The sequence below is a fragment of the Siphateles boraxobius genome, unplaced genomic scaffold, assembly GCF_051911475.1.
Source record: "Siphateles boraxobius isolate OS27281-9 unplaced genomic scaffold, OSU_SipBor_1 22, whole genome shotgun sequence".
Classification (NCBI taxonomy): Eukaryota; Metazoa; Chordata; class Actinopteri; order Cypriniformes; family Leuciscidae; genus Siphateles; species Siphateles boraxobius.
The window spans coordinates 22,129,218-22,154,991 of NW_027508833.1; the positions used below are offsets into that span (position 1 = coordinate 22,129,218).

The 25,774-nt window shown below is 38.3% G+C and overlaps 3 protein-coding genes across 15 annotated transcripts in view; all 3 read right to left on the minus strand.

Moving 5' to 3' along the window:
* daam1a (dishevelled associated activator of morphogenesis 1a) overlaps positions 1–8,514 on the minus strand; it is a 66,577-nt gene extending 58,063 nt beyond the window's left edge. Inside the window, exons 1-2 of one of the 2 annotated variants that reach the window (XM_077239063.1) lie at positions 8,379–8,514; positions 4,210–4,311 (exon numbers count right to left, since the gene is read on the minus strand). The gene's annotated coding sequence lies outside the window, so the exon portion shown is untranslated. The remainder of the gene's footprint in view (positions 1–4,209; positions 4,312–8,378) is intronic. The other variant, XM_077239064.1, reaches the window with a different exon arrangement.
* Positions 8,515–17,985: 9,471 nt separating this feature from the next.
* On the minus strand, positions 17,986–20,482 carry sdsl (serine dehydratase-like). Its single transcript, XM_077239067.1, has 8 exons — positions 20,374–20,482; positions 20,024–20,191; positions 19,736–19,778; positions 19,499–19,638; positions 19,294–19,382; positions 18,945–19,172; positions 18,733–18,857; positions 17,986–18,640 (listed from the first exon to the last, which is right to left on the minus strand). The coding sequence occupies exons 2-8, from the start codon at positions 20,183–20,185 to the stop codon at positions 18,450–18,452; spliced, it is 978 nt and encodes a 325-aa protein (XP_077095182.1). The 5' UTR covers positions 20,186–20,191; positions 20,374–20,482; the 3' UTR covers positions 17,986–18,449.
* A 414-nt stretch (positions 20,483–20,896) lies between these two features.
* The window catches only part of ppp1r13ba (protein phosphatase 1, regulatory subunit 13Ba), a 51,768-nt gene continuing 46,890 nt past the window's right edge, over positions 20,897–25,774 (minus strand). For all 12 annotated transcript variants that reach the window (XM_077239076.1, XM_077239074.1, XM_077239069.1 and 9 more), the window contains 8 exons: positions 24,790–24,914; positions 24,258–24,690; positions 23,408–24,147; positions 22,985–23,122; positions 22,736–22,869; positions 22,406–22,572; positions 22,097–22,296; positions 20,897–21,934 (listed from right to left, as the gene is read on the minus strand). In XM_077239076.1, coding sequence (XP_077095191.1) covers positions 21,893–21,934; positions 22,097–22,296; positions 22,406–22,572; positions 22,736–22,869; positions 22,985–23,122; positions 23,408–24,147; positions 24,258–24,690; positions 24,790–24,914 — 1,979 coding nt within the window. In that variant the 3' untranslated portion in view covers positions 20,897–21,892. The remainder of the gene's footprint in view (positions 21,935–22,096; positions 22,297–22,405; positions 22,573–22,735; positions 22,870–22,984; positions 23,123–23,407; positions 24,148–24,257; positions 24,691–24,789; positions 24,915–25,774) is intronic.

The window sequence follows — 25,774 nt, forward strand, 5'->3', positions numbered from 1 at the left end:
TTAGTATACAAATAAATGTAAGAGAGACCCATTGTAATACAGAAAGCAATATTACAATGACATCATTGTTGTGTGTAACATTTTGATTAAAACAATATTCTAACAATACAGGATTTTAAGTTTAAATAAATCAGATCAAATAAAAAACGTAAGTATTCATTTCTTGAGTTATTAAAAACACACAAGTCTGGTGTGAATTAGTGATTAATCACTGACATGAATTAGTGATTAATCAGTCGCTTGAGTGATATGGTCTGATGCAAACTGCATGATGATGAATCAGTGTTTATAATGTGATCAGATGTCTGCTGTCAGAGGGGCTGTTTACACGACACCGTTTTCAACTAAAAACGTAAAACTTTTTATGCGTTTGGCCTGGCAGCAGAATACAGGGTTTTCAGTTGTTTTCCCGGATTCGTGTGAATGGAGATCGTTTTGACAATGGTGTCGTCTGTACGCGGAAAACTCAAAGGAAAAACTTTGCTGTTTTAAGCATATCATTGTCGTGTAAATGTACCCTGACTGAGTGTCAGACAACTCTTTAAGTCAACATAAATATGTTGTAACTTGTTCAGTCTCTGAAACAACTTTCCTTTTCAGCTGGTCAATGTTAACCAACTGGTCAGTGTTAGACAATGTCAAAAACCAATATCGACAGCAAATTCTCATCCAGGTCTGGCTCCATTCTGGTATTGAACACTTACTTTCCACAATTTAATCAATCCAGTTTAACACAAAAATGTCATTGCGGATGTAAAATTTGTTGATTTTGGCAATGCAACAGTACAAAAAAACAAAAACACTTACATGAGATTTTTAATTCACTAGGTTTTATAAAGATATTTACATGCTCGCCTTGCAAGTGCTGTAATTTCACTATATTTTTATTGCCTTTTCTGCATCAAATCTTTATGCATGGCTAAATGATAAAATAAAATAAAACAATTGACTGCTCCCATAAAGTGTAGAAATGCATTCTTGTTTAATGATGCTAATTCCATAGAAAATACATTACTTTTGCACTTTTAGTTACTGATGATGACTAAATTAAAATCACTGATGAGCAGTTATTGTATAGATCGAACATTGGAAGAAATATGTCAACCAAGTCTTTTTTATCAAAAGCAGGGAACTTCCGTCGCTTACAGCCTAGTCCATCACAGCACCAGCTTTTAATTACGCCTCAACACATCTGAACACCCGTCTGTGAAACGAGGAAACGATTTCAAAATTTTCAATTTGTTTCTTCAATCAGTACAGCGCAAAATGCAAATCATTTAATCAGATACAAACGCAAGTATGAGAGAAAGAACGTGATCTGATTCTTCAGGTCGTAAGGTGTGTCTCGAGTAAACAGATATATTCAGAACATACAGCCGAATCCTCTCTGAGGGATTTCTCACACCCTTAGACTGTCAGGTAAAGAGACGGGTGTGGGAAGTGGGTGTAACTGGTGATAGGATGTGCATCATGTAGACCCATGGGCCAATGGGAAAGTGTTTATAGCATGACCACACACTATCTGCGGAGGGCTATTCCACCACTCAGCACTGACCTTCACCCGGATTATCCCAGAACAATCTGCTCTTTTCAAAATACTATAACAAAGTGAAGAAATGGAGACTTTTCCTTTGGCCAAAATCCTCTTACGATGGAATGGATAAAAACCTGGCTCTAATAAATCAGGACTGCATGCATAGAAAAAGTATGGGGTTACAAAAGGCCAGCAGAAATCACTCATTTCATTTACACAAGAGTCGTATCAACACAGCAACACACCCACTCGTTACACAGCAAAAAAAGCCTCTTTTGTGGCCATAAAAGAAGGGATATCCTGTTTCTTCAAGTCACTGTCCAAACAAAGCAAAATTGTAATAAGTAAAATGTGCCAGAAAGATCTTGAAAACACAGCAGTCAGTCCAAATCGGGGGACAGTGTCCTCCTTTGCTCTTTATTTGATAGGAACCAAATCCACACCAGTTCAAAACAATCTGAGTTTTCTGTTCTAATAAATCCCGCCCCTTTTTACATTAAAAGTCTATGTCTAATGTTTAACGGAAAAAACAGTCATTGTTTTAGGTACATATGAGAATTTTTTTTTTCCCCCATCGTGTGTCATACACAGGCGGATGAATTCAAGGTGTGACGACTCAGAGACTCGCCCTTAAGAAACAAGCTGTGATTGAATTGCACTTAAACATATAGCTGCATATGACAGCCAGTGTCAACAAGCACCAATTAACCATCAAGTCTGACAGCTAGTGGAAGCTAACATGGAAATAATTAAGTCCGAGACATGACCTAGCATTCCGTAACCCGACCGCAACTATTATCGGCCTCATTAAATATAGCAAAAAGTGAATACATAGTTTTTTTGTTGTTTTTTTCAGAAATAGTTCTGGCAAGACTGGTGGCACAAACAGTCTTGCTTTTGTCCGTAGTCTAGGGGATGAAGCTGAGAGCTCTGTGGCCTTTCTTCCACGCCGCAGGATAAATGTAGTCAGTTTTCCCCACCATTATTGCTCTAATGTGAGCCCGAAGGGCTTCTAGTCTTTGCCAAACCAGAAGCATACTGGTTCACCCTGGTAACAAAAAGGGCAATTAAAATCTCCCCGAGAATCACTCTGCCACTGGCTACTGTTTGGAAACACCCTACCGCATGTGCCGGCAACAATCCAGAGCCAATTAGAGACCTTCAGACTTGATTGCATTTTCAGCCTTAGCGGTCTTGTTGGGAACTTGCATTTCCACTTAAGTTAAACCCACATTTGCACACATTTCATGGCCCACTGAAATGTTTAGTTAACGCTGGCAGGTCGCAGGCATTCCCTTCTGCAATGCTAGCTAGTGCCCTCAGCTCTTGAATACAATGACCTCCAAAACATCTTTGTTTCAATCCCCAAGCGTATTAATTGTCGGCCTGTCTTCCTGGTGCAAGTAGAGTTCAAGGCTACCCCGTTTCTGCCGCCTCCGTAAATTATATGAACCACTGATGTGGATTCAATGGACAATGGCTGCTAGCCACCACCTTCTCCATCTGGTGAATCCATTTAAAACCCACTCCATGTAGAAGCACTGTCACGCCATGTGACACCATGTGTCACTGAGGATAGGGAGTTTCAAGCTGGAGAACAAAAGTGCAAAATAAAATAAAATAAACATACTTTTGGCTTATCAAACCATGTTACAAACGAAAAGGAAGAGAAAAAGAAAAGAAAAACACTGTAAAATCCAACAGTGATTCTAACTAAAACTTTTTAGTTAACTTTACTTAATGTCTTAACTTAATTGTAAAAATCTAGTAATCTGTACTATTCACATGCTTTGTTTACTCAGAAAACCCAAGTTAAGATTAATTGATTTGGTTTGAGTGCGGTTTTTGAGCTGGGGAAATTCTTAATGGAATTTTCACTCATTTCCTCCACTTCTGCAATTACTTTTCTCTGTTTGCATTCACTCATTTCTGTTTGCATTCACTCAAGTCATCTTGAATGTTGAATTATCAATACAACTGAAAAATTTGAGAGAACATCACATAAGTTGACTTCATAAATTGATGTTGATTTTCCTAAAATATTTCCATTATGGCGATTAGTGATCCCTTTGGTTGGAACTTCATTTACTTTATTGTAATTCTCTTCTACATTTTACGCTATCTCTGACTTTCAGCTGCTTCTACAGAAGATTGAAAATAAAAATAAAATTATCAAAAAAAAAATTTAAATAAATGGTATCAATGGGCCTTTATACATAAAAATATAAAGGTGTAGGTCTATATTTTAGGGGTCCTTCTCAAGAAGATCCTCATATTTGAGGGTTTGTGGCATCAACAAGTTTGAAAACCCCTTGGCTTAGGATAAAAATCAATTGTTAAATGACTACTAATTGGTTACAAAGGCTAAATGCTTTGAATGTTTTCATGGCTTGGCTTGGATTGTATAAAATAATGAGATGTTACATGCCTTGAAAATGCATACAGCATATGTTCCACACCTGTCCCGTGTAAACATTAGATCGACTCTTGCAATTTTTACCTCATTTGGAAATGGCTTTGGATTTTGTTTATCTAAACTGGCACTGTCAAGCGTAACATCTAGATACTGTATCTGGGAATACTTATACAGCAAGAAAAATTCATGAATACCAGTCAAACACAATTGCACAGTCAAAGTAGAATGGTGTTAACTAAGAGGAGTCAAAGAAGCGCACCTTTAGTTGATATCCATTAAGGAATGCCACTTGGGCTCTTGCGTCAGTTGTATGTTGCAACAGGATGCCATGGGCTGTGGCAATGATGGATACTACAGGAACCTGTAGAAAGGACAGATCAGCTCAATGGTATTTGTGTCCCTTGCCCATGCTAAGAGCCTCCTGCCTTTGGGTGGTTAGAGGTGCAGTGCTTTTTGGAGCACTGGGGTGCCGAGAAAGACCGTAACATGAATAACATGAGATCAGAGCATTGTCCGAGCTTTATCCAGGAGAGAATGGCAAATTTAAACAGCTACACGGGGTTTTTGTTCCACTACACTGGACAGAGCTGGGATAGGCCTCCCAGAACACCTCCTTTATCCGAGGCACACAAACCCTGAGGCACATCCACATCAGCACACACACACATACACACACACACACGACTCCTTTTGCAGGCTTGTGCAGTACAGTACAATTCAAATACAACTTGATGAAGAAGAGGCTGGCACCATCAAAGCATGCCACCATTGAAAAAAAAAAACAGATCAAAAGAGAAACTGAACGGTAGTACCAGCTCGCTCCTTATTGAGTTTAATAAAGTCCAAGGTTTTGCACCGTACTGACCCAAGCAGAAAACAGATTTCTGCTTCTTTTAATCCTATTTTTGAAAAGACCTGTATAAGATGCCACACTAACTGTTTACTGGTCAACCATATTCGATACACTTTCTAAAGTGTGTTAAATACAACTGAAGCCATGTGCTGAATTTGCTATGTTTGCTCCCCTGGGTGATGAATCGAGTCGGACTCAAAGACAACTAAACATTATTGCCTCCGAATCCTTATTGGCTCACAGGCGGGTTTTATTACATTGGAAATACAAACCCGCCTAAAGCATCGCATTGGCTTTAGGATTTGATGTTATACACTCACTTGGAAAAGATTAAATATTCAATTAGAGGTTTTCGCAAATAGTCTTATGTCTGGTAACCCTTATTATCATATTTCTCTGCCATAAATAGGCTACATCCTCTGGAGTAATGGGATTTACATTGTCACTTGTTCTTTTTCTCACACCTCTCCATATGCTAATCTTGTTTTGTTTGATCCTTAGGTACCATTGTCAAACGTACCTTTGTACCTACGTTGTTTTGTTTGATCCTTAGGTACCATGTCAAAATGTGTTTATGTTGTATATTACAGTGAAGTGACACTGTTCTATACCTTTTGATTGTGGTATCCAACTACTCTTTGCCCTTTTTTTAACATTAATTGTCATTATTTAACTATTGCATATTTTTTATTTTATTTTCTTGTATCATTATTATTATTACTATTATTATTTTCATTATCTTTTGTACTATAACTAACTATAATAAATTATTTGTTGTATAAAGAAAATGATACCATTGCATTTTTTCCATTATGACATTAAAAATTGGGATTAATTGTCAATTTTAAAATAAATAAATTAAAATATTGTAATAATTGTATTGTAAAAATTGAACATCATGGATATATTCAATTATAATATAAATGTATTATTTTTAAGAAAAGTATTTTTTGCATTGTTTTGCAGGTCACAATGCAAACAGTGGTTCTAAAAATAAGATATATTTTCTTTACATAAAATACCTTTTTCCTTTGATTTTGAGGTGAAATATAACCCGACAGCATGTTTTCGACAGATTTATCATTCTATCTTTTAAAGTTATCTACTGTAGATGTGAACTAAGAATGTCAAAACAATAAAGGTGCACAGCATAGTACTTTAGGCAAACAAGAGACATCCCTCACAGTGCTTTAAAGACATCTCTGTTGCCATGGATTTAGCAGAAGGCTTTGGTTGTTATCTTTAAACTTGAAACTAGATTACAATTTCCCTATCTTATCAAAGAAACACGAGAATGTGATCACGAGACCAGAATATCCAAACCAACTTTTCATTTTCTTACTTTCAATTCAGTACTATACACACAACAGTAAACCAGCTCCAAATCCCACAAAAGCACACATATCACACATCTTTCTATTTGCAACATATTGCATCATACATTACGTATTCAAGAGACACAGAAACTACACATAACACTTAAAACCTAAAAAAAAACTACTTAACCAGATTAGCTCAGAGGATGAGCCCACAGGAGGGTGGAGTCTTTCGTCTGGTATCGGTTGCACTCTGAAAGAAGTCCTAGTATCATATCTTGGCACTATTTTGACATTCTCCAGCCCTGAGATAGTGAAGATGTCTCAATGTGACCCCACCTCTGTAATTAAAGACATCTCCCACACGTCTAATGTCAGCATCTCTACCAACCTCCCCAATTAGGCCAAAACAAACTCTCGTTGCTGTGCACGACCATGAACAAGCACACCCTTCACATAAACCACCAACCCTCTCCCCCCCCAAAAAAAGGCTATGTGCTGGGACTGCAGGCAGGAATTCTGGGCCCTGCTGGAGGGATTTGGCTTATCGCCCAGCATGTTAAGTACTAGAGATGTGACTAAACGAGAGACGCTGAACACTGCATGGTGCAACAAATTAATAAGGTCAGACGGCCCTGGATGAGCAGTCGCGGATATAAAGGAATCTGGCAATGATTTTCGATGTGAATGAACCTGCATTACATCCATGAGCGAGCAGCAATTTCGGTCGCATCAGACTCTATGCTTTAATGCTTACATTGTCACTGCAAGTCTGTGCTTGTGAGCTGGATCACAGAATAACGCTATAACTGCTTGCTATTGCAATAATTCAAAATGCTGAGGTGGATGGCGTGCAGACATAATCATTCCACCTTGTGTCAAATTAACGACAAAGGAGAAAATGATCGTCCCAAGCGCATTTTTTTATTAATCCAGACAATCAGAAAACAGACAGCACACACAGCAGCCAATCAGGCCCAAGAACTTTTTGGTAAAGCTACTGCATGTAATGCGAAAGACCCTTGACAAGCAGTCTTTGCCAGTTTGTGAAGGACATAGGCCCTATTAAAGGGATGTAGGCAGGTGGAATCAGGGAGAGGACAAAAAATTTGGATATGATCAATATTTTGGATGCATGAATACATTAACTAAATGTTAATTTTGTCTACCACACAAACATATTACATGACCTCAAATCTAGCAGACTAAATGCCACAAAAACTCAGTTTTCATAGATCGGATCATATTCAAAAGAACAGCCTCATTTTTGACCTCAGTTATACAAGTCACAACAACATATCAAAGCTTATACAGGAAAAACTACAACAAATGTGCAAAAAAACAATGCATAGCCTACTAGGCTATGTGTCCAGATCATAAGTCAGTGTAACAATTCTGCTGTGTTGTGAATTAACAATATATTTGTCAAATATTATATGATCAATAAGTTATGACAACATGTTTTACATTGTTTTAACTCATCAAAATGAGTTGATCAATCTACATCTTTATTATAAGTTATGCAAGATTCAACTAATTTTTTAATCAGCTTTAATGTATTAGCCTAAGTTGAAATGACTTAAACATCCAAGTTGACTGTACTTAAAATTTAAGGCAGCAACATTTTTTACAGTGTGTAAATATTTTATCTGTGGGGTTTTACTTCGTACTTCGTAAAACATTTCATCGTACTTCGTAAAACAGTTCATTATCAAAACACAACTCGCGTCAAAAGAAACTTTCTGATATCAACATTTAGGCTAATGCAGTGTATGAAAAGTAGATTCCCATTTGATTAATCATTAACTTTCCTTTGTCCTTCAAAAAAGTAGCAAAAAACAGCTGGCAAAACAGTGAGAACTACTGTCTGAATTAAATTCTCAAGTAAAGTAGTCTTGCGTGTAAAGAAGTTTTAATTGGCAACATATATCAAACTGTCATGAGTTAGTGAGATAAACACTGTATAAAGTGCAGTTTCTAAAGTGAACTAGATCAAAGAAGTTAAATAATTGCAAACAGGTAGCGTTTGAATGCAAACAAATGTATTGAAACTAGAAACAAACACGTTACATTTGTTTTATAAATCTGACGAGAATGACTCGTCCATTGAACCGCCGATTTCGCATGTATCTCTATGTATGTCCCACCCTTTAAAGACAAATCACTTAAAAAGAAGTCCAAAGTCGGCTGTATTTACACTATTTTTTTTCTGAACGTCCCATGTAGCTGTCAGTTTGACGTCTGAGATTGAGAACTTACCTTGTAAACAGTTCCATCCTCCCCGCGAACGCTCTGAGCTCGTGCGCTGCGCTCTCATTCCCCTGTGCAACAATACAGCACGACCCGAGAGGCAAGTGACGTCATCCCTTTTTGCTTTGTGATTGATAATTAGTGCGCATGCGCAACCGTTAGGGGCGCACGTTTATATGGGAAATGAAGTAGGCATACTTCGTTTTCTTAAGTAGGCTGTGTCTTAAAGTGAAAGTTCACTCAAAAATTAAAATAAGTGTGTCATAATTTACTCACTCTCAAGTTGTTCAAAACCTGTATGAGTTTCTTTCTTCTGCTGAACACAAAATAAGATATTTTGAAGAATATCGGTAACCAGACAGTTGACCCTTGCTATTGACTTCCATATATGGGAAAGAAATATATGGAAGTCAATGGGGAGCAGAAACTGTTTGGTTACATTCTTCAAAATGTCTTCTTTTGTGTTCAGCAGAAGAAATAAACTCATACAGGTTTGGTTGCAAACTGATGACATTTTTAGGTGAACTATTCCTTTAAGAAACAAGTGATATAGAGAAAGCCAAAACAGTGGACATTTAAACCACACTTAAAAGTTTTCATTAATTAACGACATAGATTGCCCATAAACCGGTAAAAATAGATGGTTGTAAGTCTGTAAATTATTACTGGCCTATTAATAAAAATGCAATTACATGTTAATATAATTAATTAAATAAGACAAAAAAAGTGATTGCACATAAACTGTAATTTGTTCATTTTACTAATAAAAATGTAAAGCACTTCTCAAAACCAATATTAGTAGGCTACATCTTATTTTGCTATTTGTTTCCTAAATGTTAAATCAAAGATCAATGAAATAATAACATAATCCTTCTGTGCTTATTTGTAGAAATGTAATTGTAAAAAGTAATAATACCAATGTGCTCACAAAGCTTTCTTTTCTATTCTGTAACACTGAATCACTACAATAATTTCTGTTATAATAGATGAAAACCCTTCATTAGTGGAAGTCTTGCAAAATTGTAAGGATTGATTTGAGTAGATAAACACCAAATTAGCTTACAGGATAATTAACATAAAATAGGCACTAATTAGCAAAGCAAATCTGAAATTAAAGACAAATTTACCAGGGCTGGATAAATATCCCACTCCAATTGCATTTTATTATTTATTTATTTATTTATTACAGTTGAGTACTTTTTATTTTACAATGACTTATTATTAGAGGTTGGTATTAAAAGTATTTTTCCAGTAAGATGTAAAGTCAGATGCAATGGTCAGAAGCGTGACAGAGAAATGAGTCAATATGTAAAGATCATAGCACATAAAAGATGAAAAACACTTATTTAACTTCTTCCGTGTACTAGTATGAAATACCAATTGAACATTGATGTCCCATTAACAGTCTTTCCCAAAATACTTCTGTATACAGTAAGTCACATGATGTTTAACGCAGCACTCATTCCACTTAAAAGCAAGTCAAGGAAGAGATCAATATGATGTATTAAGGCAAAAGCAGGCCACAGACAGACTTACACGGGATTATGGGAATGATTGTACATGGTGGGCTGTCTGGTGGAATTACAGGCATGGCAGCAGCTGGTGATGGAGATTGGGCCAGGGGGCTATAACCCATGATCGAATTTTAATCTGCATATTGCCTGCTCTAAATTATTTCCAGAAATTAATTTTAGTCAAAAAATTAGGACTCACTAGAGTTCCTGACTCTCTGAACATGAGTCTGAATTTTGAATTGATCATTGATAGGCTATTATTAATATTATTATTATTATTATTATTAATAATAATATTATTATTATTATTATTATTATTATTATTATAGACCTCTGTAACTGATATAACACACAGTGTGTGTATATGTTATATATTATTATGTTATTTTTTTATTAATATATTTGTTGTGTTTTGTGGCAAATACTGCAATAATAGTACAGTATAGTATTTTCATACTGACCTTAAAGGCCCCCTGAAATCAAAATTTAAGTTGTTTAGCTTTTAGTATGAATACAGTATGTTAGCCTCACGGTTATTGAATAAGCTGGTGTGTTCAAAACAATGACAAAATTTGCATTTAGGAGATGTAAGTATTCAAAACTTACAGTCTCTCACTTCCGCTAAAATAGATCACGGATTTTTATGACATCATCACGGACTTCAGCTTCTTATCACATCTTCTGTCCAATCAAATGCTCTATAGAATCTAAAGCGTCCCGCCCCCCATGCTATAAATACCACCTGGCCAAAGCAGCTGTTGACACGTCACGGAGCAATATGGGTTGGAGATGTGTGTTCGGTTGCTCAAATGATCGAGTTTTATTCCGTTTTCACTGTACATTGGTTAAGAATGAAATGGCTACAATTTATTCAAACCTATTGAATCCAGCGTAGGCCTATCATCCGGGGTCGGATTTGCTTCCATGGTGCTGTCAAGTGCGACTTGCAGTCTGTGAGGTAAACTAAATGCCATTGGCTATTTGAAAAGTGGGAGGAGCCATTAAATATGTCCTGCCTTAGTTTCCTGTTTCAGTGGAAATTATGGCAACACATCATACAAACTCAAGTCAAGTCACCTTTATTTATATAGCGCTTTTTACAATACAGATTGTTTCAAAGCAGCTTTACAGAGATAATAGGAAAATAATGTTGTAATAATATTGTTAAATATAAAATTAAATGTCCCCAACTTAGCAAGCCAAAAGCCAATGGCGACAAAGGAGAAGAAAGGCGTAAAAGGCGACAGTGGGCAAGGAACCAAAACTCCGTCAGTGACAGAATGGAGAAAAAAAGCTTGGGAGAACCCAGGTTCAGTCAGGGGGCCAGTCCTCCTTTGGCCAACGAACGAACAGTGTATGATTAGAAGTCAGATTGGATCAGAACTTTCACAATATTTATCCAGTTCCATCTGGTTGGGGGTCGGAGTCATCACGCCGGTATGGAGACGGGTTTGTTGAGGTGTCCATGAGGCCTTCACAGGGCTGATGAGGCTGGCACTTCAGGGATGTGTTGGAACAAAGCTGCATGTTCCAAGGCACTTCAGTGGGCCTTTAATCGAGGATTATTCAGTTTTAAACTAAATTGAGGAACTTTTCATACGTGTAATTTAAGTAGGGTTAGCACCGATTTTTATGAAACCTTTCAGAGGAGGGTTAGAACCGCTTTTGTGGTGTCATCGCCGCTACTGCCATGACTATGCCGACTTTGCCCTCTGTTATCACTCTCCTATGCACTTTCCACATTTTTTACTTATATATATTATTTAAAAAAGAAATTCACTATTTCTGTCTCCACTCCCTGCTATAACTGTACATGCTCACTATATCTCCTTCGGCTATGTTGGCAACAGATCTTTAGTCCCTAAACTCACCAAGGACAACTTGGCTTTCAGCATGCCTCATTGTCTTGGCAGTCAGTAAATGTCTTTTCAGAAGCCAAAGCTGTATCCTCAGAGTCAGTATGCCAGACTAGAGCCGTCATGGTTGGAAGGACAGTCTGTTTAATGTATAGAGGGCTTCTAAGGACTGGGCCGAGAGTTTTAGAGGTGTGTAAATATTTAAACAGGTCTGCATATTGTTATACAGGAACTAATAGGCATGAGACTGTGCTCTCTATAAGCGGCAAAAAAAAACAGCTCTTTAAAACTGCTTAAGTCAGAAGGATTCTATCTGGATTACATGACTTATCCATAACGCCTGTTCGACCCTTAACATAACACAGTAATTACTGATTCTGAGCATAATTCGTTAGGAAATCCCTGTATATTACAACAAATTACACTGAGACATAAGTCAATGCAAATACAGCATATATGAAATACACTATCGTTTAAAAATTTAGCATCAGTGCTGTTTTTGAAAGATGTTCTCTCATGCTCACCAAGGCTACATTTATTTGATGAGAATACAAATGCAGTAAAACTCTAATATTGTGAAATTTGTTACAATTTTAAATAACTGTTTGCTATATTAATATATATTTCAAATGTAATTTATTCCTGTGATGTTAAGCTGATTTTTCAGCATTATTACTCCAGTCTTCAGTGTCACATGATCCTTCAGAAATCATTCGAATATGCTGATTTGCTGCTCAAGGAACATTCTTATTATTATCAGTGTTGAAAACTGCTTAATATTTTTTCAGGGTTCTTTAATGAATATAGAATATAACATTTAAAATACAGCATTTATTTGAAATGGAAATCTTTTGTAACATTTTAAAGGTTTTTACTGCCACTTTTGCTTGATTTAATGTGTCCTTGATAAATTAAAGTATTCGGGTCTCAATCTTTTAATATATGAAACATTTTCTAAAAGTATCTATTATAAAGCTTTTCTATCAAGATAATAGATAGTTAAGGCAATAGTTCACGCTGACATTACTCACCTTTGAGTTATTTCAAACCCTTATAATATTTAGCAGAATGTTCAAGCTGCTAATTTCCATATATAAAAGTGAAAGGGGACTGTTGAGCTCCAAAAATGACAATTAGCACAATAAAAATATTGAAATTAAATATACATTTATTGTTATTTATGAAATGTACATTCCTCTGAAGCCATTCAATAGGTTTGCACAAAACAAAAACACATTATTTGCTCAAAAACGTCCCCTCTGCAGCTTGCCCTTCCACATTGAACTAAGGTATACATCAAGACAAGTTAAATCAGGTTTGACGTCATCGATTAGACATGATGACATCAAACCTGGGGTACTGTCCTTGTTCACTTTCATATGGAAATGAGCCGCCAGGACATTCTGCTTTTCCACAGAAGAAATAAAGTCATGTGGTTTTGGAAGGACGTTCAGTTTTGGGGTAGCTGTTCCTTTAACGTTATCACAGATAGCACAAATATTCTTTACTAAGACATCAACTTTAAGCATTAATTTCCTGCATATCATTGCCTTGTGTATTTAACAACCTGAAGAGTAGATTATCTGTAGGCCTCAAAATCAATTTCTCGGCTTTGATCTAACCCTTAGGACTGAAAACTGTGAGAAGCTTAAATGCACTCTCATCGTAAAGCCATATAGGTCTTTTAAATCTTGGCAGAAGCTTTAATACCAACAAAGAGTTGGTTTCCTAAAAAGTTCTCTTATTCAAGCTATTCAATAATGTATAACTATAAACATTCTCATGTATCAGTCATTTCAAACAATCATCAATCAATGCAAAAAGAACGTTGCTCATGTCAGAAGCAGGACAATATCTTAACCACAGTGAAGTATCTTGTATGCTGCCCGGCATTCAGTGCAGCATAAAGCCTGTAATGTACTACAACCACAGTCTGTTGTAACACAATTACCTGCCTTTTCCCAATCACATGACAAAAGCACTTGGTCATTTCATCGTTATTTACATGGATCATGAAGTCCATTTATAACAGCCTTGGGAAACAAAGCAGCTCCTGAGTTACAGCCAAATGGTTTACATTATACTCTCACATTTTTGCTGTTTTTTCTTTAGGCCTAGTTCCAATACCAAAAGACTTAAAATAAACGAGAAAATATACACTCACCAGCCACTTTATTAGATATACATATTCAACTGCTTTTTAATGCAAATATCTTAGCCAATCACATGGCAGCAACTCAATGCATTTAGACATGTAGACATGATCCAGACAATCTGCTGAAATTCAAACTGAGCATCAGAATGGGGAAGAAAGGTGATTTAAGTGACTTTGAACGTGGCATGGTTGTTGGTGCCAGACGGGTTGGTCTGAGTATTGCAGAAACTGCTGATCTACTGGGATTTTCAAGCACAATCATCTCTAGGGTTTACAGAGAATGGTCAGGAAAAAAAAGAAAATATCCAGTGAGCTGCAGTTCTGTGAGTGAAAATGCCTTGTTGTTGCCAGAGGTCAGAGGAAAAATGACCAGACTGGTTAGAGCTGATAGAAAGACAACAGTAACTCAAATAACACTTGTTACAACCAAGGTCTGCAGAAGAGCATCTCTGAACACACAACACTTCGAAACTTGAACTAGATATAATAGAAGACACACCGGGTCCCACTCAGCTAAGAGCTGGAAACCGAGGCTACAATTCGCACAAGCTCACCATGACAATCACCAACATCACCAACATGACAATGAGTTGACAGTATTCAAATGGCCTCCACAGTCACCAGATCACAATCCAATATCGGTTCCTAAAAAAAAGGAAGCTTGGCTGCATATTACAGATGCAGTCAATGGAGTTTCATCTGTTAATCGAACATTCCCAGAAGTGAGAAGAAAATGGTTCAACATTAAGCTTGAGAGCAAAAAACGAATTAGTTCACTTCGGAAAAATCGTATTAAAACTGGAGAAGGACCACCATCGCAGATGCTATTACTGGCTCTCATAATAAGAAAACCCGTATGTAATTACTATATATAAAAAAAATTCAAAATGCTGTGTAAATATGTACCCGATGGATTAAGGGGAATTAAAATGCAGCCTTATTAATGAGCAAAACGTTCGGGTTTTAAGCGCACTATTTACGCGTGGCTGGGAGCAGGTGGAGATTTCTTGCGTAGGCTACCAACTAACATTTGGAAAATAAGAACATTTTAATGAATCCGAAAATTTACGCCAGAACCACTTTACACACGATTTACACAAAAATTCATTCCGCTCGTGTTTCATGAATGAGACCCATTGTGTATCTAATATGAATCAAACGTGTCGATAATGGAATTATGGAAATGATTATTACCTCTTCCATAAACATCAGTGTGTATTTTACAAACTCTAAATGTATTGTATTTTTAGTAATTATGTGAATTTAGGGGGCGGTATTTAGAGGTATTTTCCACCTCCGAGGATATAGGGGTCGGGAGTCACTCAAATCCTTTATTTTGGGGGTCGTGGGCTGAAAAGTTTGGGAACCCCTGCAATAGAGCACCTCTGGGATGTGATGTGTGGGGTTACAAATTGAAGAATCTGTTTAAGATCTGCTGATATTGTACATATGATAAAAAACTAAAGGGGGAGTAGCCTACATTGTATTGAGCATTTTAAAGATGATGACATCAGATGAATGATTCTGCTAAGCAAAGTTTCCTGCAAGAGATTCCTGCCAATCCTGTTCTCTTTATTGTAAGTCAAATGAGCCAGATTACAGAGAATCTGACCTTTTGTCTTTATTGGATCTTGGAGCCCCTGTCCCAATCTTTGAATTAGTTATGCTGATAGAATTAGGATTTGCAACACTCTAGAGTCTGTGGTGGGTTGCTATTACTGTAAACTTAATTTGCATTATTTGTTAAGGTCATCAGCCAGTTGCTTTATCTCCATTTCTAAGCCCCTAAAATCTAAACTACAATGTAGTGAGACATTCTCAATAAAGAATCCTGCTGAAGATTCAACCAAGTCTCCTAATCTTCGCTTCTGAAATTTCCAACAGATGTAACTGGAGATTATCATCATGGATGTGCAGCTGACAAATCAGCAGCAACTGTGTGATGCTATCATGTCAATAAGGACCAACATTTTTGAGGAATGTTTTCAGCACCTTTTTGAATCTATGCCACGAATAATTAAGGCAGTTCTGAAGGCAAAAGGGGATCCAACCTGGTACTAGCAAGGTGTAATTAGTTGTAATAAAAGTTATTCAACACCCATTGCAAATCAGGTTAATTGGCAACATTTAATTATAAGGCAAGACAAGGAAAGGCAAGTTTATTTATATAGCACATTTCATACACAATGATTATTCAAAGTGCTTTACATAGAAGAAATTAAAATAATCAAAGGAAATCAGAATAATTAAAACAGTTTAGAATAAAAGTTAAAATACAGAAATAATCAAAAGAAATGAGAATAATTAAAACATAAAATAAAATACAGTACAAACAGTCGGACGAACAGTGGTACAGTGCTCATTCAGTAAATGCACAGCTAAACAGAAGTGTTTTGAGTTTGGATTTGAATGTGACTACTGTAGGAGCACATCTGATCTCTTCTGGAAGCTGGTTCCAGCTGCGGCTGGCATAGTAGTTAAAAGCAGACTCGCCATGCTTAGAGTGAACCCTTGGTATTTCTAGCTGATGTGATCCTAATGATCTAAGTGATCTGTTGGGTTTATATTCAGTGAGCATATCTGCAATGTATTGAGGTCCTAGGCCATTGAATGATTTATATACCAGTAATAATACTTTAAAATCCATCCTAAATGTAACTGGCAGCCAGTGTAAAGCCCTGAGGACTGGTGTGATGTGTTCATATTTTCTGGTTCTGCTCAGAATCCTGGCAGCAGCGTTCTGTATGAGCTGCAACTGTCTTATGGTCTTTTTGGGAAGGCCAGTGAGGAGTCCATTACAATAATCCACCCTACTGGTGATGAAAGCATGCACAAGTTTCTCTAAGTCTTGACTGGAAACAAAGCATCTAATTCTTGCAATATTTTTCAGGTGATAGTATGCTGATTTAGTTATTGCTTTGACATGACTACTGAAACTAAGGTCTGACTCTAGAGACACACCAAGATTCCTAACTTGATTTTTAGTTGTTTGACCCCTAGACTGAAGGTATGCGTTCACCTTGAGAACTTCATCTTTGTTTCCAAACGCAGTGACTTCAGTTTTGTCTTTGTTTAACTGAAGAAAGTTTTGGCACATCCAATTGTTTACTTCATCAATGCATTGGAACAGGGAGTTAATGGGGCTGTAATCGTTAGGCAATAAGTAATAGGGCTAAGTAGAGCTGTGTGCCGTCTGCTGTGGTAAGCGATTTGGTTATTTCTCATTATTTGGCTCATTGGGAGCATGTACAGATTGAATAGGAGTGGCGCAAGAATTGAGCCTTGAGGGACTCCGTATGTCATGGATGTCCACTCAGACTTATGATCTCCAATACTCACATAATAACCTCTCCCTACCAAGTATGACCTGAACCATTTTAGGACTATCCCAGAAAGCCCGACCCAGTTTTCCAGCCTGTCAAGAAGTATGTTGTGATCGACAGTGTCAAATGCAGCACTGAGGTCGAGTAGTACCAACACTGATAATTTGCTTGTATCAGTATTTAAGCGAATATCGTTATTATATTTATGAGCGCTGTCTCTGTGCTGTGATGCGGTCGGAAACCAGATTGAAAATTGTCAAAGTATCCATTTGAGCTTAAGAATTTGTTCAGCTGATTGAAGACAACTTTTTCAATGATCTTGCCTATGAAAGGAAGATTTGAGATCGGTCTATAGTTGTTTAATATGGTCTTATCCAGATTGCTCTTTTTCAGGAGGGGAATAATAATAATTTCAATTACAACTGTAAAGTGGCTGGTGAGTGTGTATGAAACGATAGTCATCTTTTCTTTCTTTAAGTAGTGATTTTCATATTTGAAATCCCTAAGCTGAAAACAGACAGTATAGCAATATCAAATAATTTACATTAAGAAAACTGTTAAAACCACTGTTAAAACTGTTAAGAATGCTTCTCTTCTATTATTATCATTATCATATTTGTAGATTTGCTTTTACACTGTCCAAAACAAACAAACAAAAACAAGGCAAGACTCTACAGGTGAATATGATTTAAAAACCATACAACCCCAGTTGATTGATTAAATTAGAATTGCAAAAAAAAATATTTTGTATTCAAATTTTTCTAAAATATTGTTTAAATGGCAAATGAGGCATTATATAATTAAATTTGCACTCATTTGCATACATTTTCAGAACAGAAATCTGAACACTGAATAAAGCCAGGTTCGAAATCCTTGTGTTATTTTGCTCACATTTTAGATTCCAAGATTTTACATGGGAGATTTTGGATATGTTTTTTTTTTAATCACTCCATAAACCAGAAAATAGCCCAAAATTTCAAAATCTAAAGCAACACATGTCAAAATGACAAACATTAGCATCACCTGCTGGTTACAGGGGGTAAATGACAATATTCTACTCCTTCAAATTATTTTATCACACAAATAGCATTTCACTAAAGCAAGGTTACAGAAATCCAAAGAATATTGGTTTGAAATACAGCAGATTATCCTTATCTTTTGATTTATGCAACACAACATGCCAGTGCTACTCAAAGCAGATGCATTGATGTGAGAATGTAAAGATGTGGTGGTCATTTCCGTATGACTGCCTGTAGATGCCGAAGCTGCGGCAGGTTCACACTGCCACCCCCACACACAATCATAACCAGCGGGTCGAGCAGTTTAGGAAGGCGTCCCTCCTCTTGTAGCCTCTGAATGAGTCCGCTGTATACAGCAGCCAATGATGCTCCGCAGGCTAACTCCACCAACACACGCTCCTCATCTGCATACAGTATACAGATAGCAAATCGATAGCAAAGCCAGTTTTGCCGTTATTGAACTGTTTGATGGCCTTAATCATAGCAATGAACTTACCCAGGAACAGTTCCACTGCCTCCAGGGCCTGTAGATCTGTCACCACCTCTGAAATGACATTGGGACGTTTGCTGTACTCAAATGCCTGCTGGCATGCTGTTTTTGCTCCCAAACACGTTGCTTCACTTGCAAGCAGTCAATATCAGAAATATTCAGTAATGCAAACAAAAAAAAATGTGTTCATGAATTCAAGATGATTTGTTAATTTATACCTTGTAATGTCAGGCAGCATGACCAGATCTTGGGCTTTCAGAGCAACATTTAGACAATCAGCACCCACGGTCTCCATGCATAGGACAGGCACATTGCCCCAGCCTACCTCATCTAGCCCTTCCATCACCCCGCAAAACAGACCACCACCCCCTACGGAAAGCACTATAGCTCCAGGTTTGGATGGCAGTGAGGCCTTGAGTTCATGCACAATGCTGGAATGACCTTTCCTAAGAGACAGGTTGTTTTTTACAGCTTTTCAGTTGTGTTGAAACTTAAACTATGAAATAAATTAAGGGCTGTACATGATCAGATTCCTTAAGTTTATTTTATTTATACATATAAACTCACCAGACCAGAGGATGGTTGAACGGGTGTATTACAGTAAGACCTTCACTTTCCGCCAATCGTTGGGCCTCAGCATTTGCATCATCCCATACCTACAACATCACATAAAAAAAACTGTCGTGTAATTGATTTAAGATAGGATAAGACAACGTAACTGCATCATATAAATAAAAGGCATTTAAGATAACTATGATGGTATTGCTCTTGCCTTGCCCACAACTTTGACTGTAGCTCCCTGGTCCTTAAGTTTTTGAGCTACCAGTTGGGGTGTCGACAAGGGCAAAACAATGGTGGCTGGCAGGTTTAGTTTTCTTGCTGCATATGCTGTGGCCATACCAGCATTACCACCTACATATATGCACAGAGACAGAGAGATAGAATACATTATTTAATGTCCATGGTGCCCATATGACTGGGAAATACAATTAAATACCATTACACTCACCAGAAGAACAAATGACACCTCTCGACTTTTTTGAACTTGCAACCTTATAAAGGAATATAAAATATGTTTATCAGAATAATAGGCTATGCAATCATTTCTTTAATAAGCGCTAGAGGGCAGTGTGAACGCGCACTATAGACATTGCCTATTACGTGTGCGGGAAGTAAACGTTTGATTCAGTGAGCGATTTTGTATTTGCAACATCATTAACATTTAACAGCATTATGTGTTAGTCAAACACATATTGTGGTGCTTGATTTTATGAAATGCACCGATATATGTCCTCACATTTTGACACATGTGTCCTATTCCACGGATTTTGAAGGAACCGGTGGGTTGTGAGCTCTCCATCTTCAGAAACACGGTAGTCCCCATCCGCTTAGACATGCCCGCGCTCTCGAGAAGTGGGGTGACGACATGAAATCCATTTTGCTTTGACATTTTGCTCATAATTTTCTGAAATACAGTTAATACGGGAGAAACGGACAACCGGTTACTAGCCTAAATGACATCAGTGCACAAACTGTGACGAACATTTTGAGAAATTTGAGTTTTCAGTAGTAGGTTAACCTGGGTTTTCTTAAGTCATGCACTTATGAGTACACAGACAATTAGTATTTTCACTCTGGTCTACTCACCTATTGCGTCGCGGTGTCTGTTGTAGGCTATGATTCTCTTGAACATGAGTTGCCTAGAAGTTCAAAGTTCGTTACTGACAATAAAGTAATCGAGCTCCAATGAACTAATGTCCAACCGCTATAAACCGTGACAGCTTGCGTAATTATGTAATGTAAGGTTAAACTAAGTCACTCATTCATGGAAGTACCGTTCAATTATTTCTTGAAATTGAGAAATATGAGTCTAAATCCAATATTTAACTAAATGTATTAAATAGCCTAGATATGAAATTTTTTATACTCCACAACTGCTTGTCAATGCTCAACTTTTTCTAAATATATGATCAGCATTTATGTTCAAGCTAAATAAGTAATGAAGTAAAATAAAGCAAGTAAAATAAAAAATAAAAAACAATTCGGACATATCAAACTTCACAACAAAATAACTATGTTGATATTTCAAGATCAGAACCCCAAAGAGTAAACAGCATCATACTCCTGCATAGAATACAGGCTGTGAAAAAAATCCAGTCAATACAACATGTAACTTTGTCCCAATGTGGAAATTTTATTGTGCACATATACATGACATTGCATTAATGGCTCTTGTATGGGAGCACAAACACAAGGCAGATCCAGCCTGTTTTGACAACCATAAAAGTCTATATCAAGCTGTTTAAAGAGTTTTTTTCCCCCATTTCAATTAAATAAACAACCTTTAAAAAGGGAAAAGATCATGTAGCATAAAAAAAGCAAGCCCAACTTAAATAAAGCATGGAAATATAGGTTTTATGTGATGTGTTGTCAATATCCCCTGGTTGAGGGGAAAACAGCCACTGCATTAGTTTTTATGGCATCTGTTTTCTTTCAGCATCCTTTTAAAACTCAGTTCCTAATAGATGACTACACAATTTCACCTCCATCAGCCCACATAATTCTCCACACATAAAAATATACATGTTTCCATAACAGGCCACTTCCTTATTATCCATCAGTAGCTTGACCAGCCTCAAGGTCTTTTCTAAACGCTTTCCAGCACTTTCCTTCCTTTTCCCTGAATCAGCAAGTTCCTAACTGTGGGAAATTTAACATCAGTCCCTTCAGTTTCCTTTTCGCCTGATAATAACCACAGAGCACAACACACTGGAATCCAAGACTGCATACTCTGTCACCAACTCTTATCATCACATCCACGTCCCGTTCTGACAGTAACATCCCATTCTTAAACTCTCTCTCACACACACACATTTACTCAGGAGGGTTGCACTGTGGAAGAGGTCAGAAAAGCTAACATGTTCCTCAACAGATATATGGGTAAGAGGGATACTGCAAAAACAACACATCAAAGTGACGAATAAAATCTGGGATGCAAATGGAAGACCACTAAATTGCCCACTCTTCGGTTATTCCCTCTTGCCCAGCATCAGACTTTCTCCATCATCTGTGAGTTCTTTGTTGGGGTGATGGCAAAGACAGGGCGCCATCCCGCAGCTTCATGCCAACTGGTGTTACAGGAGCTTGCGCTGTCTCTTCTGGCCACCTATGCCAAGGAACGTTGCCTGGGTTTGATCCTTGGGTAAAGCTACAATGACAATAGTGAACAACAATTACCGAAGGAGAACCTGCCTTTTATACAAATTTACAGGGTCGATTCTTTCTCATTCTATGCCTTATATTCAAACAAAATATTGTAATGCATAACAGTGCCATAAGAAATAAATGCATGCCTATACAGATATCGTACCCCTAACAAGTTGCGTGGTATGTAGCCCTCCTTGTCATTAAGTCTGGCCCACCACCACTCTGTCTCGCTGTCATCCCTACGGCTCATGATGGTAAGAGCATCGCCCTCATGGAAGGACACCTCATCTGCACTCTGGGCTTCACAGTCCCACAGGGCATAAACCGTCCCTTTATTCATTACGCCCAGCTTCTCCTGTACACCTGGAAGGGAAATAAAGAAGAATTGGCCTTTAAAATCATGTACAGCCCTTACTCTAGAAACTCACTTTATAGTAAAAATAACAACAACAGGAAATGTGTTTGGTATTACCATATAGAAACTGAGAGCATTGGACATAACCCTCCTCCATCTCTTCGCACTTGTCTGCTGCCGTCTCCACATCACTTATAGTAGTGGCAAAAATGGCAGCTCCAGACTCCACCAGCAACTTGCAAAGATGAACATTGTTGCATGAAGCTGCACAGTGCAGGGGCGTCCTGATCACAAGTGAGATAGAGTAAGCAACTGCTAACATCACTTTATGAGTGAGAATTTCATATCTGTATGACATGACATATGAAATGACAACAGATGTCCAATATTCTCTAATACAGACAAATTTCAAAAGATAAACTATCAGACAAAAGTGATAGTCCTCACCATCCATCACTATCTGCTGCATTGACATTGACCCCAAAGTCCAGCAGGAATTTTACAATATGGTGGTGACCTGCACATACCGCATTATGGAGAGGGGTAATACCCTCATCATTTGGAGTACTAGGATTGTTCACCTGAGGATGGAGTAAAACAAACACAATTTGAGAAGGAAACAGTTGACAAGCTACTACTAAGACTAGTTCAAGCATACAACATAAGTGTAAGGGGTAAATGGCAACTGAATAGTACCTCGTAGATAATCCTTTGCACCAAATCAAACTCGCCCTCCAAAGATGCATCCAAAAGCAATGCAAGAGGATTGAACTTGACCCTCAAGCCATGACCTGTCCTCTCAGAGCCAGGCTTCTTCAAGTTGGTGCGCTTGACCTGCAATGTGAAAAATATATTAGTTTTCATATTTCAAAGACTAACATCTTGTCTTTTGTGCCACATCTTTTGAAGAAGAAAAAAAAACAAAATGAATATATATCAGAGCTATGCTAATTGATATAGCCAACAGTATGATAAACTTATTCTGCTACCACGGTTAGGGTTAAAGGATTGCTGCAAGACACTGTGTTATGAATGTTGCTTGTGAGTCTCACAAAACTTTTTTTTGCAGAATGCAGGCTACATCTAGACATGACCCTAACCAACGGTTAACCAACTAACCGTAGATGCACCAGGAGGAGTGCCTGACTGTGCTGTGGTGTCCTGCTCTGCAGTGGCTTCTGGTACTGGACTAGATTGTGTGTCCACATTTGTGTGGTTGTTGTTATGATTGTCCTCATGGTTGTCCTTATGAGAAGGGTCTGAGGCACCATCCGCCTGGGCACCCCCTGAGTCACTACATAGATGTGTCAGCTGATTCTCATTGTCATCAGCTGTAGGTGACACAGAAGAGGTGGGAGGAGGGATTGAGATTGGCGGCTCTGCTGAAGGCTCAGCTAACATGCGTGACTCAATCAGGTTCCCATCGGCAGTGTCCACATCACCCAGGGCTGTGGCCATGTAGTTCAAAGGACTGTCAGGCTGGTAGAAAGGTGTACCACTCACTCCAGTCTCAATGCCCCCTGCAAGGGTGTTGAAGCGCTGATATAAGAGCTTCTGGATGTTAGGCCCACTGGGTCCTTCTGGTTCTGTGATGGAGCTTCGTTTTTTCAAAGGTCGGGGAGCATTGGATAATTTCCGTCTCAGCACCTCCAGGTCAATGTCACTTTGATAACGGAGAGGGGAGTGGGCCACAGGAGTCAGTTTGGTAGGGCTGAGAGGGCGAGGTATGTTCTCCACATTGGGTGGAGGTAAGGGAGTGCTCTCTAGGGCCTCTCTGTCTACCTCATCTGTGAAGGATTGCTGGTAGAGTGGAACTGGAGAGGGAGAGGTGGAGCCTGGTAGAACTGGTTTTCCGTATACTGGAAGCAAATGAAAAGAAAGCATATTTAATAGAAAGGAACATGCATAATTATAATATGGAAAGCTAATTTCCATACCTGTTTGTGGAACCAATGCAAAAGCTCCTTACCTGCTTTAACAGCAGCTCTGCTGCTGCTGGAGTAATTTTTGGCTGTAGGCTGCTGCAGGTACATATTGTAGATTGAGCTGGAGTTCATAGTGGCAGGACCCTTCCTTGGAGACTGGGGCCGGGACCCTCTGTCTGGAATAAACGGACGCACCGCCACAGCAAGAGGAGGCTCAGTCCTCTCACCCTGAGGGAAGAGGGCTGATCCAGACTGAGGCGTAGGACTGGGAGGCACTGTTATCCGCTGTTGGATCTGCTGTGATGAGGAACCAGAGGCAGGGGGTGTTCTCTGCCAGCCTAAGTTGCCAGGAGCAGAGCGGGGCAAAGAGCTGGTGGCACAGACTGTGGAGTGATGGCCTGCACTGGGATAGGTTCCATAGATGGGTGGAGGCTGCTTAGACAATGCTGTTACTGTCCCTAACAGCTTAGGGGCTTCCTAGAAAAAAATTAAAAAAATAACGAGTTAAGCAAGGCTCAAAAGATTTTTTTCAGTAGAACTTGTGCTTAAGTTTTACGGAGGACTGTTTAATCTCACCTTGTCTGAGGTACCCATCTTGCTGCTATGATCTTGACTTGTGTCCTTCCAGTCTGGAGGTTTTAGAGGAACCCTATTATTGCTGAAGGAGGGCCAGATTGCATCATTGGCTGTAGGGAGCACGGCTGTAGGGAGCACAGCAGTATGAGTTAGACTGAAACAGACAAAGACGTGTATGCTCTTTCTCCAGTCAGCCTCATTATGACACAGACTGACCTGCTCATCAGGTCATTAAAGCAGGAGATGAGTCTCAAATGGGACTACACTCACATCTTTGACCCCAGTGACATCAGGACACTTCTAATCAGTGGCTTGAGTGGGGTATATTTCTGTCCTGTCCTCTGCACAGATCCAGCTCTCTTTGGGTTAAATGGATTACTAAGCCTATGTGTCCAAGTCCACTGCTCTGCTTGTCAAAGCCACGGGCGATGACGCATGTTTATCCCATTCGTCTGACAGACACGCCATTAAACTCACTGGCAGTCGACTGCCAAGTCCCACAAAGGAGAAATACAGTGAAGCAAAGGACTAAACTCTATCACATATGGGGGTTTCTTTTCTCGAAATAGGTCAAATTCTTCCAGGGATTAAATATGCTAAAGGTTGAATTCAGTCCTTTGTTATGTATTCTTAAGGCCAGCCTGACATCTTCATGTATTCTTACAAAAATAAAGTTGTTACATAATAGCTACTTTTTCCGACCAGTTCAGTTCAGGGTTTTAGGAGTCCAGTGGATCTAACTTTAGTGACTACTGGGATATAGAACAATAAGTGTACTTTTAAGTGTGCTTTTTAAGATAAATAAAGGGTGGGGATTACATTGCCATTTTATGAACTTTGTTTGTCAGTACCCACAAGGTAACATTATTTATAGGACTTACCTCATGGGTACTGACAAACTAAGTGCAAGCTAGTGTTTTTTTGTATATATATATATATTATGTAAGTGTGTGTGAATAATTTATAATCAAATCAATTCACAGTG